At 37.4% G+C, this 13688-nt stretch overlaps 1 protein-coding gene across 12 annotated transcripts in view; it reads right to left on the reverse strand.

The window, feature by feature from the left end:
- Positions 1–6125: 6125 nt before the first annotated feature.
- LOC109916298 (estrogen-related receptor gamma) overlaps positions 6126–13688 on the reverse strand; it is a 233776-nt gene continuing 226213 nt past the window's right edge. For all 12 annotated transcript variants that reach the window (XM_048601200.1, XM_048601201.1, XM_048601204.1 and 9 more), the window contains 2 exons: positions 11914–12183; positions 6126–9140 (listed from right to left, as the gene is read on the reverse strand). In XM_048601200.1, coding sequence (XP_048457157.1) covers positions 8896–9140; positions 11914–12183 — 515 coding nt within the window. In that variant the 3' untranslated portion in view covers positions 6126–8895. The remainder of the gene's footprint in view (positions 9141–11913; positions 12184–13688) is intronic.

A 13688-nucleotide genomic window follows, 5' to 3' on the forward strand; every position in this document is an offset into this window, starting at 1 on the left:
ATGTTGCACTGTAACAATACTATGCAAACCCCTCTGCAAACTGCAATCCACAGTCAAAACAACAGCAATCTGAGCGTGCACTCCAGCATTGAGACATTGGGTACTGACTGGTTACATTGACTTAGAATCTGAGACAACAACCACCAGATGCTGCATCATGCCTGGATCCACAAGCATGTGAACGGTAGTTCTGATTATGTTCTCAGGAAAGTTCTGAAATAGTCCTGAAGAAAAGTCATCCTGGACTCAAAACATTAACTCTGTTTCTCTCTCTACAGATGCTTCATGCCTGCTGAGTCTTTCCAGCATTCTCTGAGTTTGTTTCAGGTTTCCAGCATTCACAGTATTGTGCTTTTATATAAGATGTGTGAATGGCCATATCACATTCATACTGCAAAGGATGGACTACAAGTTGTGTACAAAGCCCTGTGCTAGGTTGGGGTTGGACTCCAGGTATTGACATTGATGGCAGGATTTCTTTTGCAGGCTGTCCCTTCAAAGTGCTCATTTGAGTCCTCTGAGCAGAACGTGTGTGTTTAACCTCACTCTCTGGCCCAGCTGCCCTGGCTAGGGCACAATTTGTCAGGGGAGTTCATCATGTGTACAAGAATCTTGAATCTATCTTCTCGGTTACACACAGCATATGTACCTGAGCTGATGGTGCAAGTGTGAAACTATGAAGACAGAACACCAAATAATCTTCATAATCTAGGTGGTTTTTCTTCACTGGCACCTGTTGGGTACAAGAAAGGAAAAGGGCAAAAAGATTGTGTTACAGGAATTTGGAGATGGGGGAACGGCTGGCACAGATGGTGATACAAAGTAAGAGGGGCAAGATGAAAATGATTTGCAACTTATGAATCAGAAGCCTGCGTGGATAAGGGAGAAATGCTATGTGAGAATGAGGATTAGGTGTGAGGATACCGTCGTTTCAATGGATTTAGATTTGCTGTGGGCCACAGCTTCAGGAACAGTCATCCTGACACTGGCTGGCACCATCTCCTCTGATGGGCTTAGAACATACGGGTATACAGAGCACCTCTCCGATTACCTCCCACCACTTCTGGATTTGTGACACTTTGTCTTGCAAGAGAAAGAATAGTGTATATGAGAGTCCACAATCTATGAATCTGTTGTGGCTGTCATGGTTGAATAGCTAGCAGTGTGGAAGCTGTGATGTGTAGGTGTGAGACTTGCAGCAGTATTCATTTTGGTGAAGTATACAAATGTCAGGCAAAAGTTATGATTGATTGAGATTGATAGCTGAGTGATGAGGCAGTGATGAATTGTTTAGTGTGTAAGACAAGTGGTGCAGGTGACAGGGTATTCCATTTGAAGATGCACTCACTGACCTTGACCATTTGTGTGACTTCATTTGAACTTCTTAGAGGACTGCACTTAGGTCTTCCATGTTGCCTCCTCGCATTAATCTCTGCTTTCATCGTCTTTTGATCAAATGTCTGGAGGAACCTGTGCTCCTCCAATTCACACCCATGTCACGGCTACAGTTCTTGTGTCCTCTTTCCACCAGGGCATCCAGTGCAATATCTGCTACCCTTTGAGGCAGATCTTTCACATACTGAGTCATACTTCACTTTTTCCTACGTCAAATTTACTTTCCACTCAAGTAACTACCAGTTTCCAGTTCAGTCAAAATGCAACTCCACTCCAAGAGGTACATACTGACACTAAACGGTCACAGTTTTGGGTGTCCTACTGATGCGTTTAGCCAATGCTTCTTGTAGTCAATGTTGGTTATGCAGAGGAATCAACCAGATGAGCAGCCAGCACAAAGTTGGCATGTTGTTTGCATTAAAATGAATAGGCATGAGTTAATTGCCCATAATAATCCCCACACCTAATTTAGTTCCCTGCTTCTTGCTAATAGTATATTGCAGTTTGTTTTAAGAATGCATAAATATTAGTTTTAAATGCTTTATGCATTAAAAGTGAGAAGTTAACTTCAATCTATAGAACAGTCGTATTGTTAGCTGCAGCCTGCATTACTAAGCAGATAATTGATGGGAGGACAGATATTCTGCAAGGTTGAAAATGATGCCAATGCCTAAACCTTGAAGGAATGTGCATTGGATCCGAGGGAGACACATCATTTAACTGTATAAGATGTGGTCAATTCTTAGCACAGTTATCAGCTACTGTTCTGCTTTATTCATAATGCAATGAGGCACTTATAATGCAACTTTCCTCTACAATTTTATCCCGTCTCTTAATGCTCAATGTAGTTAAATTACATTTTTTCTTTATTGCATTAAAAGTCAAACTAGGGTCTGCTTACTATTATTTACTTCATAACATCTGGTGTACCTTGGATCATATTTTGAATGAGTTTAATAAAAGTTCTTTTCAAACTCTCTGGTTCAAATCAGTTTGGCTCAAAGCTGTTCTCTTGCATTTAAAATGTCAAGAATAAATGTGTAAATAAATATCAGATTAAATGTGTAAGAGCATGTGACACAGAATACCAAATGTTTTCTCTGCAGAATTAAAAAATAAAGTGGATATTTCTTACTTTAATTGCCAGCAATTTGTTTGTGACAAATGAGGATCATATTGTATATATCGGTACATACTCATACAATAGATTTTTTAAAAAATGCTAATCATTTTCATTTGAGAAAACAGAGGAGTCTGTATGTTCAAGGAGAACATTGAATTCCACTAATCTTTTCAATCCTTCTCTTCCTAAGAATACATAACACCGTCAATGAAAACAAATACTCAAAAAGCAACTTGTTTTTTTTAAAAAGTCCTTTAATTTTCTTAAAAAGAGTTAAGTTTCTGTATAAATTAAACACCTACTTTTCAATCATCTTGTTCTTTTGATAATTGACATCCAATCATCTCTAACACTGAACGAATTACGACAGATTATATCCACCCAGAGTTTTAGAACAGTTGAGATCACTCAAAAACGTAATTCATAAAGACAACATAAATAAACCTTTTCAGGTTGTTCGAGATTTTAATGGAGTACTTAAAGTAAGGATAAACACCACGAGAACTTTTGTATTGAATAATGAAAAAAAAACACGGCAATAATTCAACCACATTGAACCTCTAATGTGCAGTGGGAGTAATTGTCATTTTGGGAACAGGTTGAAAATTGGCAGGAGAGGGTTAACTTTCTATTACACAATCCGGAGCATGTGTGTTTCTATTGGCATGAATTGTGCCACCCATCTTCTAGATTCTGACTAAATCTATGCACACACAGTCACCCCAACCTACCCACTTGCCATGGTGTTGGGTAGTGCTCCCTCTGATCTCTGTGGATGATTCCGAACAGCTTGACTTTAATGGCTAGGCAGCTGCTTTCCATTCACTACTCGGATGTTTTGATCAGGAAGTCAGCAAGCAGAATGCCAATGAGGCCTGGCTGTTAAAATGTTTTATATTCCTTTTTATTTGTCCACTAAAATTAATGAAGAGAAGAAAATGCATTGCATAATAGTTAGGTGGAAGGCTACAGCCAAGAATATCCAATTCTTGCAGATAAAAAATACTGTGACAACTGAAGCTATGGGGTGGTGGCAGGCATGGAGTTGCGTGCCAGTGAGCTGTTGCGGGGGTTGGGGGGGTGGTTGGTGTGTGCAGGGAACAACTGAAAAAAAGATAATTTCCTGAGTAACTGAATGAAATAAATATTCTGATTCATTAGATACAATAAAAAGTCAGAAGACCCTCATCCCAAAAGCAAGGGTGTGGACACCTTCAAGATAGCATTAGCAACACCCACCTACCCTAAGTCATCCTTTTTAGCAAGAGCAGCCCATAACAGCTTTGTTTGGCATTTCACCAGATGCACCAGGGCCAAAGATATTAGTGATTTTTATTTCAATTCTTTAGCTCTGAAAGGAGCCTTCCAAACAAGAAGATTGACTCATTTTAACATTGATTACTAACGTCATCCTAGAACAGGAATGACTTCTAAAAGGGAGTTCAAGAGTTGGCATGATAATTGATGGAAGTCTTTTAGAGCAATTAAGGGCCAAAATTCTAACAAAAAACCCCAGGGATTCCCCTTAGTAAGCTACCTTGATGTGCAGTGGATTGGTGGAAAATTCATTGGTACTTTCCTGAGCAAAATTTAAGGTCACAGAGCCATAGAGTCAGAGGTCGACAGCACTGAAAACAAAGCCCTTTGGCCTGTCAAGTCTGTGCCAGTCAAAAACAAGGACCTACTTAGTAGCTATTTATTAGAAAGATCCAAGGGGTTATATGAATTTAGTATAACTAGGTTGTGTCCAAAATTCCAAACTCTTCCCAGTTGGATTAAGATTTTCATCCTTCTCCACCAGGAACTTTAGGTCATCAATATTTTTAGCCCTAATGAAGGATGAAACAAACCTCACAAGTCAAGCAGAAATCAGACATAAAAGGTTAATGCAGTGACTATTTCTGAAGCATGGAATTTCCTGTGGCTACTTTGCAGCCAATAAATTTTAAGGTTTAAAACATGGGCAAAAAAAAAAGTTGCTGGAAAAGCTCAGCAGGTCTGGCAGCATCTGTGAAGGAAAAAAACAGAGTTAACGTTTCGGGTCCGGTGACCCTTCCTTAGAACTGAAAAACAAAACAGACCTGAAACGTTAACTCTTTTTTTTCGTCACAGATGCAGCCAGACCTGCTGAGCTTTTCCAGCAACTTTGTTTTTGTTCCCAATTTACACCATCCGCAGTTCTATCGGTTTCTATACAGTTTTAAGGTTTCGCTGTCCATCTACTTGTCTCCATCTCTCTCACTTTCTCTTTGTAGCTATATAAATAGGTGAAGTTTGAGACATTGATGGAACAGTAAAGAGCAACAAAATATTATTTCCAACTGTCCTGAAACTGACTGATCAAATTAATTGTTCATATATTAATCCTCATTAAGTTTATCTTTGCACACTGCCACACACTTCGCATTTAGGAATCCTAGTTCTTCCCTGGCAACTACTGCACACTTTCTGGGGTGGCAAAACCTTCTGTGACTATAGAAAAGTAGAACTTTTTACAACAATGAATGTGCCATTGGTGCTTTCTGTTTTATTCAGAATGCAGTCAGACTCATTCAGTGGGCAGCTAGTAAAGTGGAACATACTCATAAAATGTCAATGTTGGGGATGATAAAAGGGTGTTGATAAGTTATATTACCAGAAACAGCAATAAAAGATCTGACATTGACTTGAGATAACAAGGTGTAGAGCTGGATGAACACAGCAGGCCAAGCAGCATCAGAGGAGCAAGAAAGCTGATGTTTCGGGTTTCTGAAGAAGGGTCCAGACCCGAAACGTCAGCTTTCCTGCTCCTCTGATGCTCCTTGGTCTGCTGTGTTCATCCAGCTCTACACCTTGTTATTTCAGATTCTCCAGCATCGGCAGTTCCTACTATCTCTGACATTGATTTTACATTGTTTTCTACCCAGAGCAAGCACCTCTGTTGTTGTTTCTTTGTTTTTGTGAGGGCATCAGTTAATTTTTTTTTAATATTCACTCTACCTTAGGAGCAAATTTTGCAGATGCTGGAATCTGTAGTGCAAACAACAAATGCTGGAGATCAAACATTAGCTTGCTCTGTCTCCATAGATGCTGTCTGACCCACTGTGATCTCCAGCATTTGCTGTTTTCAGTTCACTCCATCTTAGTTGCCTTCGGCAGCATGTCACTGAGATTGAGAGACATCTCATCACCAAGGCTGTCCTGAAAATGTACCATCAGTGGTCTGATAATGTTGCCACCGCCTGCCTGATTTTCCCCTCCTCTTTTGTGGGTGGCACTTGATCAGTAGTAGTCAGGATTCAAGTCAGAAGGAATCTGCAAACTCCTCTCTTGGGGTCTCACGGAACATCGTACTTCAAAGTTTTGTGCTTCTGTTTCAAAGCATAGCAGCAGTTTTGAGATTACATTCAGATTGCAATGATATCAAAGCAAGATATTAAATCACGATCTGAAGTCTGAACAAAATTTGGCCACAATTAATGCATTTGTGCAAATCAGTAAATTCTATTATTGGCTGTTTAGAGTCCCTTTATCATGGGGCTTTAATAACAAAACATAAAACTCAATAGTTCCAATTTTGTTGAGCTCTGTGTTTCCAAAAAATACACGTTCTACAAACTCAAGCATGTAAAAGTGGAAGCTTGTTTAATATTGCTCTACCATCATCCTGAAAGGCATAATTAGAGTACACATTGGAACTGATTAAAGTTACAGAATCATTGTCTCCTTTTGCATTAACAATATATACAATATAAAATAAATACATTTACACAAATGGACATTTGTCAGAGCACACAGTATGATACACGTCACAAAAATATACAGTTGATTGTTTACAGATGTGAAGCACAAAGCTTGCCTAGACCTACAGACATGGTTTTTCACTACAGGTTAAACTTCAACTCCTGGTATTTGTAGCTTTTTTAAAACTTTTTTCTGCTTTTAAACTTTGCATGTAAGACTGCCATAAATTGTTTGTAGGCAGGTAAACACAGATGCATAAATAATTTAAATACAATCACCAACACCCAACATTCTGTTCTATATAAGAAAAATAGCTGTTTATAATTTTTTCATATTATTTTGAAACCTGTCTGTTCTTAAAATGCAAATAGTGGAATAAATATTTGTTCTGATTGAAATGCAAGTGCAACTGTTGAAGAGTCACACAATCATATTGCCATAATTAAACAGAAAATAAAGATAATCGTAAAGAAAAAAAGAAGAAAAAACAGATACAGCTTAAAACATAGAACCTTCATTTTAACTATCTCATTTTGCTGATCTGAGCATTGATAAATGAGATTTTGCTGCTGGTTCTAACCATAAGCATGAGCAAAATAAACCTTAAATCCTTCCCTTGCACTCCACAGAGCTTAGCTCCTGTTACTCAAAATCAGCACCTTACTCCCAGGAGTTGGATTTTTTTTAAAGGGTCGTGCCAGTTTCTTAGTTCCCTATTACAGCTATAAACTTCAAGTTATTGACCACCTGAATGAGCTGCTAATGATGAATAAAGTCTAGAATCACAGTACAGTCAATTCTCTACTGAGAAACCACAATCTACTATATAGTCTCGTACGGCTAATGATACACAGTATTTATAGCACAAGGTTGATGCATACCATCAACCTTTTTGTCTTTTTTTTGTTCAAAGCACACAATGTAGCAGTAGTTTGGGAAACTTGTCTGCACCAAAAACTTGTAACGACACAAAGCTGGTTTTAACAACCATTTGAGATGTTTGAACATAGCTATATTTACAGCATTTAAAAATTAGACATTTACCTATTGTTTGGAAATTTCAAATTCTTTTCTAAGATATACATTGTTATTCTACAATAAACTGTTACACAAAATATCCCTTTTTAAATTAATGATTTAAATGTGTATTGTTGGAAGAGATATTTGTTCTGATTCTTAAACTATTTGTTCTTATTATTAATAGGAGCAATCTTATCACCAGTAAGGAATAGAATACACTATCTCCTGAGGAATTTTACATCCATTACTGTCTCTAATTCTACCCTGTGTCTAATGCGTACAATCACAAGAATCTAACACCACAATAAGAACAAGACAACAGTCTTTGAATTCAACTAAAATTAGAAGAACACAGCAAACATGAAACATTGCAAGCTGAACTACAACATTTTTTTTTGTTTCCAATACATGACCTCAGGTTAGGCTCACAATCTTTGATTACATAAGTGTACACAGAAGAGGATGTCACATGGTACAACAGGGAGCAGCTATTAATACTGACATTTGAGTACTTGGTACAGGTTAGCGCCTTCATTTGTTTTAAAATGTAGCAAATGTAGCTTTTAAGGGGGAGGAAAAACATCTGATTAGTTGCTAAATCAAATTTACACCTTATCAGTCATGTTTTGAATGGTTAATAAATATGCCTGTAAAGTACATTATTTTACATTAGTACCATATTTCCAAGGTATGCTGGGGCAAGCTAGTGTATAATCTTGTTGCATTGGATTCAATTGTCAGATCAACTAGCCTATTAATAAAGGTGTAATCTAATTGCAATAATGAACTTGAAGCTATGTATTACCTTGTGTTCAAGAAGTTGAGGATTTTGACTGAACTGGCACTCAACATAAATTGCATCCATAAAAAGTATGCACCTTCTCATTCACTATTGCTTAAGATAAATTCACAGATTAATAAAATGGCTGTAGTGGTAAAGCTGGTACAAAAAACCCATAAACAACATCAACAACAAAGGTTTTAAAAAAAGTTTTGTTTGTTCTTCATAACTGTCCATCGTTTTTCCAGCCAGCAAATAAATGCAGTATTTTCAGTATTGCGTGACTGAGTAAAGCTTACTATTCCCTGAAATAGACATAGTTCCTAACCTAAGAAATATCTGGAAGACTTGAAAACAATTAAGGAATTAAATGGCTGTAACTGATCTAAGGTGGAAAAAATGCAATGAGAAGAAGCAGCCAATGCAACGCTGCTCCGTTGCTTAATTACAGACTGTTCATATGGAACCTAACACTGCATTCAGTCAATGCGCTGTACTGCTAGGTAAAACAGTTGTCAGTCTGAATCCTTTGTTGATGGGGATATTTCTCTTATTATTAGTTCAATGGCATCCATATTATGGATTCCCATCCTTTGGCAGGGCTGGCTTCCTTCTCTCTCTTCATTTAGAGACCTCATTAAAAAGTTCAACAGCAAAATCTGCATGAAAAAATCCTAGAAGAATGAGAAGTTGAAAGCTGCTTCACAGTCATACTGCTAAATATCAGTGCAGTTCTGTTTTCTCAATTAAACACTACAGTTAACTTTTGTCTGGTTCAATTCCTACGTTTCTTCCCTTTGCTGTGGCCTAACCCATTCTGTGTGGTTTCACGGGAAGGCCTAGGTTCCTCTAGTCAGACCTTGGCCTCCAGCATTTCCAAGAATAGTTTGTGCATGGGAACTTTGCCTTCCAGTTTGATGTTGTAGAAATGCTGCACAGCTTTGGTAGAGGTCTGCCGGAGAAGAGGGAGAGTCATCAGTAGCTTACCAGCACGGCGTGGATCTTCCCCATGCTGCCCAGCTTCATAGTCCTGCAGGGCCTCATGCAAGACATCTTGCAGCTTCTGAACAGCCTCAACATCTTCTATGTGCATTGAATCTATACAAGACAACATGAAAACTCTGTTAACACCACTGTACTGAAAGAAAGACAAGAGTACATATGTATTTTGACATTATAAAATGTTTAATTTATAGTTCAATTACTTAATGTTTTAGCATTTTTAAAATGTTGATCAGATACTTGTACTTAACTGCAAGTTTATACAGAACAATCCCAACCTTCAAATAAAGAAATAAAAATGGCTCTTTCACGCAAGAGTTCAATATTGGATTGTATTCTATAGATTTTAACTGCCTAAAACCTGCCTGTGTTGTATTTTCATACAATAACCAAAGTATTTACAAATGTACATTTTATAATTTATGTTCTGTTAATTATCCTCGTCAGCCTTGACCCCAAAGGATTACCCAAGAAGAAAAAGAAATGTCCTCGAAACTTACTTTCCTCTATCAATGATATGATGAAGCTTACTTAAAAGCTACAAATGGACAACAATGACAGCAATTAACAGGGGCCAATACTGTAATTTATAATCAATGAGGATCTAACAGTGAAATGATAAAATAAGTTTAACATTATGATTGTTATTTTCATCTGTTCATTCTAAATGGAACAGCTTTCAGTGAAGTGAAGCAAAACTAGCTTTTAATTTGAATATCAAGGGTACTTCCATCTGTATTAATACTTTGCTTTCATATTTCTACTGCAATGGATAATTAAGTTCTGTATTGTTTCCAATTTATTAAACATTTATTTCAGTGAGCTGGGTTTTTTTTCCCTTTCATTTAAACATGTATTTCTGCTTGTTTTAAAGAGCATTTCACATGAATCAGCAAATCGCATACTACAAAATGTTTTGGACTGAAATTGTGAATAAAACTTCGGATGCTTTCCTCAATCTGTAGTTTCTAAAATATGAAGATTGGTATGCTTAATCTTCTTGCAATATTTTCTTTCAGATTGTAATTGTGTATGACAGTTCATTTTGATGTATTTGCAGCATCCCAGGACAGGTCCTACTGGTTTGGCTTGATTGTTCCTGGATTGTTAAAATCCACTATTAATCAGATACCCTGGGATCTGAGTCTGAAACAGTTGAAGCCTCACTTGATGACACCTAAATAGCATCTTAGTTTGGTATGCAAAACAGAACATGTATAAATATCCACCATATACAGACAAAATCAAATCAGAAGGTAGGTTAATGTTTCAAACCAGTCTAATAAAGAAGGCAAGAAAATGTATTGGTTCTCTCAATTTACGGAGTGCAGAAACGTCATGACAACTGATAGCCTTCTGCTCCCAACTTATTCTTGTTCCCTCATCAGAGTAGTAAAGTGCTGACAACAGTTGCTGAGACAAATAGAAAAAGTGCAACTTTTTGTTGAAACAATTTCCCTCCCATCAATCTGGGAATTTGCACATCAATATATGAGATGAACTGTTAATTACAAAATCAATTAAAAAATAATTTTCAAAACAGTCACGCTTTGGTTCTCTGGGGTACAATTTGGCAGAAGGTTCATCTCGGACCCACCAAATCAAGAGCTGTCATCCGAAAATAAGCAAAAGCAATCTGGTTTTTCATTTTTCAGCGTGGCTGAGCCCAGCCTGAGATTGATCAGCACATATGGCCTCAGAAAACAAACTGTCAATACCTTGAATGCTGTAGAATTTGAACAAATGGCTGTCCTCCCATTCAGCTACTCATTGCATTCCATTTAACAGATTTTATTGACAGTTTCCTTCTTGTAATTAAAGAGAAAACTACTGGCCGGCAACCAAGATAAAGTTCAAAGATTAGGTCAAAACAAAAGAAGGCAGGGGGAAATAGAGGGACATGGCATGATTGTCAACGGTACACAACATCAGAGCTGTTATTGACATACAGGTAGCTAACGATCAGCATGTTATTAAAGAGTGATCTATCATGAACTTTATGCAAATGTTAAAAGTGCCTAAAGACCACGATAAAGCATTGGGGAGAAGGCAAAGAACAACAAAGCACAAACGATTTTATTCATGATTCATTCCCAATTGCTTCTGCACTTTAAATTCAAATCTGGCTAATGTACATGCTAGAAAAATTAACCCCTTTTGTGCTGGTGCTGTTAATGCATTCATGAGAAACAAAGTTTGCTTTTCAGATTTTTACAATTATAGTGAAAATGCTGAAAGCAAAACTTTGACTCACTGAAGACAGGTTTTACTTCTGTTACACAAGATTGAAGCAGTGTACAGTATGTCTGACTTCATGAAAGTAGCAACATAACTGTAATTAGTGATATCACATTTTCATACACATTGTCAATCGCTTTTTTTCCAAACAATGAATACTTTGGCAACTGAAACAGAATGCACTCGAAATGCTCAGCAGGTCTGGCAGCACCTATGGAGAAACAAACAGAGTTAATGCTTCAAGTCCATTATGATTCTTCTTTGGTAATGTACCTCACTTCTGAAGAAGAATCATATGTGACTCAAAATGTTAACTCTGTTTTCCTTACACATATGCTGTCAGGCCTGCTAAGTTTCTCCTACACCCTTGGTTCTGTTTCAGGTTGCCAGCATCCATAATTTTTTGCTTTGATTTTAATTTATTCTTTGGCTTATCGTAAAACATGAAGCAAGTATGAACTTGAGACATTGGCTTTTTGCTACAAAGTAAGTATATGTTTAAACCAAAACAGGTATCCTTTTCTTTTCATAGGTGAGTTTGCCAACATAGAAGGGGTTAAAAGGGTATGGGGAGGAGATGAGAAAGACAATGACTTGTTGAAACCGCGTACAGTCAAGCAAAACTGCCAACCTGAATTAGCGAGCGCTATAGCTTTCAGGGTGACAAACTCTTCTTTCTCCAGCTTCATGCTCTTGTATTTCTTTACCAGCTGCAGTATGGCGTTATTCAAATCAAGAAGCCCAGCTAACTTTGACTGGTCTTCATCCATGATGTAGTCTTCGGCATATACCAGCTCATCCTCAAAAGACAGCGACCTGTACACAATTCCCAAGATCAGAATCTCCATCCAGGCACTCTGGAGGAGGCTCATCTGATCAGCCAGAGATAATGTGGAGAATCCTGGAAAGGGGAGAGAAAAAAAAGCAGATAACAGCATTACAATGTCACACACTGTGGATGCATATACCTAAGAGATACAGCAAATGGTTTTCATTTCTTCAATTTGCTACTAAAACAGAAATCCACAAGAACAAATAGCTTATTTGCACTCAATATTGTAAGGGATTTCAGTTTGGACGGTGGGGAAGGACGCAATTGTTTTTTTGTAGCAAGTAGTGGGGAGGGGTGTTGGGAGGCAAGGTGAGAAATCCTGAGTTAATCAAAATAAAGATTCTGATGCTTGTGGAGAGAGAAGTAAATGAGCAGGGATTGCCATTTCTTTGATTAAATGCTGTAAATCATGGTTTGGCTCCAAGGAAACTTTATAGGTTTTACTACAATCTCATTTTGCAGCATGACAAACATTTCAAATTTATTTTGTTCTGTCAGTGTTATCACATATTTAATATCACATTAATATCATGAAATTTTATTATATATTACTCAACTGTACTGCTCTGATTAATTGTTTGATGATGCAAACATGCCGGTAAGGACTTCTTATATTCTTGCAGGGCAGAGGTCATTATAGGATCATTCTATCCTACTGCGGTGAGCTAGCATTCTTTTTGACTGTGAATTTCTACCTATTTACCCTGGAAGCTATGGCTCCTGAACATCATTCAGTTTAAGCTAGTGGCATAAATGAATGGTATCATTTTTTGACTGTTATGGTTCAACTGAAATGTTGATGAATAATTGCTTGGCACCACAGAAGCTAAATATTGTTAAAAGGAGAGAGGAAGTTGAAGCTTCTCGTTTTGTAGCAAGATAAAAAGTTTCGATTTCTTGTCTACTTTGTGCAATGTTGAAATTCTGATGCCATTCAAGAATTTAGGTGGGTATAGAAGCTAAAGTGGTATCTAGACACAATGGTTTTGACGTTCAATGTAAATGGGGTAAATATGAGATTGAAATCATCATTTCAATCTGCAAACCGGTTTTACACAGAAAATAGTTTCTTTTCTAGAATATATATATGCGAATGACATTGCTCTTACAATCGGTGAGAGAAAGTTAACATTGGTGTGACAGAAGAATAGCAAATCTGTACTGTTTTACCAGGGGAGGAGGAATTTTAAAGCATCTGTTCAGGTAAGGCTGTCACACTAAAGGCTTCACTACATGAATCAGTTTGCTTCTTCCCTGTCTAACTAGAACACTAATGACAAACAGCTCATTATATGCCTTTCAGGCTATTGTTTATACCATCTATGGACTAATTTATTATCTCCTCACTGTTAAGATCTACATCTTATTAACTGTACAAGAATAGTTTACAGCCTTTGAGGTGGTTTTTTCTGGCCTGCCAATGGTATGCAACAAAATGCCAATTGGCAGAGCAGAGAAAAAGCACTTAATTAAATCAAAGGGGATTAACGTGTGTGTGTGTGTGTGTGTGTGTGTGTGTGTGTGTGTGTGTGTGTGCATACATGCACATGCTCACACACATTTGAAGGGAGTGG

This window comes from Rhincodon typus, chromosome 9, assembly GCF_021869965.1.
Source record: "Rhincodon typus isolate 14 chromosome 9, sRhiTyp1.1, whole genome shotgun sequence".
NCBI classification, from domain to species: domain Eukaryota; kingdom Metazoa; phylum Chordata; class Chondrichthyes; order Orectolobiformes; family Rhincodontidae; genus Rhincodon; species Rhincodon typus.